Here is a 5,047-nt window from a genome sequence, read left to right as displayed (position 1 = left end):
AGAGAGGGAAAGGGAGAGAAAAAGAGAGAGAGAGAGAGAGAGAGAAAGAGAAAGAGAGAGAGAGAGAAAATGAATGAGATATAGAAAGAGAGAGAGAAAGAAGGAAAGAAAGAAAAAGAGAGAGAGAAAGAAAGAGAAAGTATGAGAGAAAGAGAGAGGAAGAAAGAGAGAAAGAGAGAGAGAGAGAGAGAAAGCGAGAGAAAGAGAGGGAGAAAGAAAGAGAGAGAGAAAGAATGCAATAAAGAGTGAAAGAAAGAGAGCGAGAAAGACGAGAGAAAGAGAGAGAAAAAAGAGAGAAAGAGAGTGAGAAAAAGAGAGAGAAAAAGAGTAAGAGAGAGAGAAATAGAGCGCGAGGGAAAGGGAGCGCGAGGGAAAGGGAGCGCGAGGGAAAGGGAGCGCGAGGGAAAGGGAGCGCGAGGGAAAGGGAGCGCGAGGGAAAGGGAGCGCGAGGGAAAGGGAGCGCGAGGGAAAGGGAGCGCGAGGGAAAGGGAGCGCGAGGGAAAGGGAGCGCGAGGGAAAGGGAGCGCGAGGGAAAGGGAGCGCGAGGAAAGGGAGCGCGAGGGAAAGGGAGCGCGAGGGAAAGGGAGCGAGGGCGAGAGAGGACGAGAAAGAAAGAAAGAGAGAGAGAAAGAATGAAAAAGAGAGTGAGAAAGAGAGAGAGAGAGAAAAAGAGAGAGAGAGAGAAAGAGAAAAAGAATGAGAAAGAAAGAAAGAGAGAAAGAGAGATAGAAAAAGAAGAGAGGGAGAGAGGGAAAGAAGAGAGTGAAAGGAGAGAAGAGAGGGAAGGGAGAGAGTGAAAGGAGAGAAGAGAGGGAAGGGAGAGGAAGGAAGGGAGGGAGAGGAAGGAAGGGAGGGAGAGGAAGGAAGGGAGGGAGAGGAAGGAAGGGAGGAAGGAAGAGGAAGGAAGGAAGAGGAAGGGAGAGGAAGGAAGGAAGGAAGGAAGGGAGAGGAAGGAAGGAAGGAAGGAAGGGAGGGAGAGGAAGGAAGGAAGGAAGGGAGAGGAAGGAAGGAAGGGAGAGGAAGGAAGGAAGGAAGGGAGAGGAAGGAAGGAAGGAAGGGAGAGGAAGGAAGGAAGGAAGGAAGGAAGGGAGAGGAAGGAAGGAAGGAAGGGAGAGGAAGGAAGGAAGGAAGGAAGGGAGGGAGAGGAAGGAAGGAAGGAAGGAATGGAGAGGAAGGAAGGAAGGAAGGGAGAGGAAGGAAGGAAGGAAGGGAGAGGAAGGAAGGAAGGACGGGAGAGGAAGGAAGGAAGGAAGGAAGGAAGGAAGGAAGGAAGGAAGGAAGGAAGGAAGGAAGGAAGGAAGGGAGAGGAAGGAAGGAAGGAAGGGAGAGGAAGGAAGGAAGGAAGGAAGGAAGGAAGAAAGGAAGGGAGAGGAAGGAAGGGAGAGGAAGGAAGGAAGGAAGGAAGGAAGGGAGAGGAAGGAAGGAAGGAAGGAAGGAAGGAAGGAATGAAGGAAGGAAGGGAGAGGAAGGAAGGAAGGAAGGGAGAGGAAGGAAGGAAGGAAGGAAGGGAGAGGAAGGAAGGAAGGAAGGGAGAGGAAGGAAGGAAGGAAGGGAGGGAGAGGAAGGAAGGAAGGAAGGAAGAAAGAGGAAGGAAGGAAGGAAGGAAGGGAGAGGAAGGAAGGAAGGAAGGAAGGGAGAGGAAGGAAGGAAGGAAGGAAGGAAGGAAGGAAGGAAGGAAGGAAGAGGAAGGAAGGAAGGGAGAGGAAGGAAGGAAGGGAGAGGAAGGAAGGAAGGGAGAGGAAGGAAGGGAGAGGAAGGAAGGAAGGGAGAGGAAGGAAGGAAGGAAGGAAGGAAGAGGAAGGAAGGAAGGAAGGGAGAGGAAGGAAGGAAGGAAGGAAGGAAGGAAGGAAGGAAGGAAGGAAGGAAGGAAGGAAGGAAGGAAGGGAGAGGAAGGAAGGAAGGAAGGGAGAGGAAGGAAGAGGAAGGAAGGAAGGAAGGAAGGGAGAGGAAGGAAGGAAGGGAGAGGAAGGAAGGAAGGAAGGAAGGGAGAGGAAGGAAGGGAGAGGAAGGAAGGGAGAGGAAGGAAGGAAGGAAGGGAGAGGAAGGAAGGGAGAGGAAGGAAGGAAGGAAGGAAGAGGAAGGAAGGAAGGAAGGAAGGAAGGAAGAGGAAGGAAGGAAGGAAGGAAGGAAGGGAGAGAGTGGGAGCATGTGATTGTGTGTGTGTTTGCGTGCTTGGCAGAGTGTGTGCATGAATGTGACAGAGTATAACCCTGTGAGAGGGTGTGTGCATGGGTGAGAGTTTGGGGGGTTGTATTTGTGCGTCAGAGAGAGCATGTTTGTGAGAGAGGACCTGCATGAACATGTAAGAGTGTGTGTGTTTGTGTGTGCCTGAGAAAGTGTACAGTGCAGTGGGGTCACCTGGAGTGTGGTATGAACCCAGGAACCCGGTTGAGGCCATCCTCATGGTTACCGAACTTGGCTATCAGCCTCTGCTTGGCCATTCTGTTTTGTTACATATCCTGAAGTCCGCCTTGGAGGACGGTCACCCGAAAATGCGAGGCTGAATGTCCATGACCGCTGAAGTGTTCCCCGACTGGGAGAGAACATCCCTGTCTGGCGATTGTCATGTGGTATCCATTCATCCATTGTTGTAGCATCTGCTTTGTCTCACCAAAGTACCACGCCTTGGGGCATTGAAACCTGCAGCATAGGTATCCTGAAGTCTGCCTTGGAGGACGGTCACCCGAAGGTGTGAGGCCGAATGTTCCTGACCGCTGAAGTATTCCTTGACTGTGAGGGAGCATCCCGGTCTAGCAATTGTTGCGCGGTGTCCATTCATTTGTTGTCATTTTATCTCTTTGCCTGTTTAAGATTTGGGGTTTGTTTAAAGGCAAGAAGGGGAGGCATAGGGAAGATTTTGGTGAGATGCTCATCCTCATGATAATGTGTTGCAGACTGCGGAGAACATGGTGTAGTTTCTTTGCTCCCGGGATGTACTGGACAGCAAAGGATACCCCATTGGTTATATCCTGTGTCTGTCTCCTGAGGAGGTCATTGCGGTTTCTTGCTGTGGCATGTCAGAACTGGCGATCGATGAGTTGAGCATTGTACCATGTCCTTATGAGGGCACCCTTCAGCACCTTCAGGTGTCCATCGCGTTCCTCCTCATCTGAGCAGATCCTGTGTATGCATAGCGCTTGTTCGTAAGGAATGGATGTTTTAATATATTTAGGGTGGAATCTAGAGAAGTGCAGTATCGAAAGGTTATCCGTGGGTTTGTGGTAGAGTGAGGTGACCATCCTTGATGGATATGCGTGTGTTTAAGAATGAGACAGATACTAAACAGTAGTCCATGGTAAATCTGATGATGGGATGAAACTTGTTGATATCACTGTGCAGTTGTTTCAGTGACTCCTTGCCATGGGTCCAGAGGAAGAAATTGTCATTAACATATCTGGTGTATAGTGCTGGTTGGAGGTCCTGTGCAGTAAAGAAGTCTTGTTCAAACTTGAGCATGAAAATGTTGTCATATTGGGATGTAAATTTGGTCCCCATGGCTGTTCCACGTGTCAGGATGAAGAACTGGATGTCAAAGGTGAAAACGTAGTCGAGGATGAAGCAGATGATTTGTAGGTTGGTGTTCAGAAATTGACAATTGTTGATGTTGCATACTGAGGCTGTCAAAGCGAAGCTGTCATCGTGGGGGATGCTGGTGTAGAGTGCTGAAACGGCCACTGTCACGAGGAATATTCCCTGTTTGACTAGGCGGTGAGTGCAGAGTTTCTGTAAGAAGTCTGTAGTGTTGCGACAGACGCTGGGGTTCCACATAACATTGTCTCATCAGCAAATTTGGATATATGGCTATTTGTGTCATTACCCAATTAATTAATAAATAATGTAAATAACTTGAGGGTCTATCAGAGATCCATTGAGATATCACTGATCACATCTTGCCAAATTGAGTTCCTACCCATTAACCATTCTTTTTGTCACCTGCCACTCAACCAATTTCAGCTACTGCTTCACCAGTCACAATGTCAGTAATTTGCTTTCAATATCATAGGTTTTTAACTTAGCCTCTTATGTGGGACTTTATCAAATGCCTCTGGTAATCCATATAAGCAACATCCATTGACATTCCCATGTCCATACCTCAGCCACCTCTTCAAAACTTCAGTGAAGTTTGTTGGCATGACCTGTCATAAATCCATGCTGGCTCTGTGACTCTCACTGGTGAAATGAGAATTTTCAAGGTGCTTAGTTACCCCATCCCTGATTATAAACTCCAACATTTTCCTTACCACAGATGTTAGGCTAACTGGTCTGCAATTCCCTGCTTCCCTCGCAATGGTATGCAATTTTCCATTTTAGAGCGACAACTCCTGCATGTAGCGAACTTTGCAAGATTTTAAGCAGGGCATCTACAGTGTACTCTATTACGTGTACTTCCTTTAACGGCCTCGGATGGTAACGGGAAATCCTGGGGGGCTGCTACTCTTCAATTTCATTCATTTGCTTATTAGTAATGTTTTACTTACGTACTGGACTCAAAACGTTAACGCTGCTTTCCCTCTTCACAGATACTGCCAGACCTGCTCAGTTTCCCCAGCAATTTGCTTTTTTTGTTTCAGATCTCGAGTATCTGCAGTTCTTTTGATATCACTCTGCTTCTCCAGATGCTATTTCCATCACATCATCCTGAGTCAGCCAGCCACGAACACTCCTCTCTAAACTGACTACAACCTCCCTCTGATTGACTCATTTGACCCTTAACTAGCACCACTCATTCCAGTCACCAATATCTTCCCCAATCCTTGAACGGTCGCTTCCACTTCCGGGTCAGAGGGCAGGAAATGAGGATCCAAGGGTAGGTTCGGCGGGCTGCTACTCACTGCGCATGTTCCCTCCCCGAACCTATTGCGCATGCTCAGTGTTGGATAACGGTTGGATGAAGTTAAACATCCCACAACGCCAGGTTATAGTCCAATAGGTTTATTTGGAAGCACTGGCTTTCCAAGCGCTGTTTCTTTCTCATGAGATAACCACCTGATGAAGGAGCAGAGTTCCCAAATGATGGTTGGATGGAAAGTTCTGGAATGTGGCGAGA

General features: G+C 48.3%; 1 protein-coding gene across 10 annotated transcripts in view; it reads right to left on the bottom strand.

Moving 5' to 3' along the window:
- Positions 1-4,771, bottom strand: part of LOC140476618 (DDB1- and CUL4-associated factor 4-like) — a 99,682-nt gene extending 94,911 nt beyond the window's left edge. For 3 of the 10 annotated variants that reach the window (XM_072569497.1, XM_072569495.1, XM_072569501.1), the window contains exon 1: positions 4,479-4,771. Coding sequence is in view for 3 of the 10 variants with exons in the window: in XM_072569492.1 (XP_072425593.1) it covers positions 2,359-2,404 (46 nt within the window). In the remaining 7 variants the exon portion in view is untranslated. The other 7 variants (XM_072569498.1, XM_072569496.1, XM_072569500.1 and 4 more) reach the window with 4 other exon arrangements.
- Between the last annotated feature and the right edge of the window lie 276 nt (positions 4,772-5,047).

Source organism: Chiloscyllium punctatum, chromosome 4 (genome assembly GCF_047496795.1).
Source record: "Chiloscyllium punctatum isolate Juve2018m chromosome 4, sChiPun1.3, whole genome shotgun sequence".
Taxonomy (NCBI): domain Eukaryota; kingdom Metazoa; phylum Chordata; class Chondrichthyes; order Orectolobiformes; family Hemiscylliidae; genus Chiloscyllium; species Chiloscyllium punctatum.
Note: the sequence above shows the minus strand (reverse complement) of the source record. Positions and strands in the feature narration are given on the sequence as shown.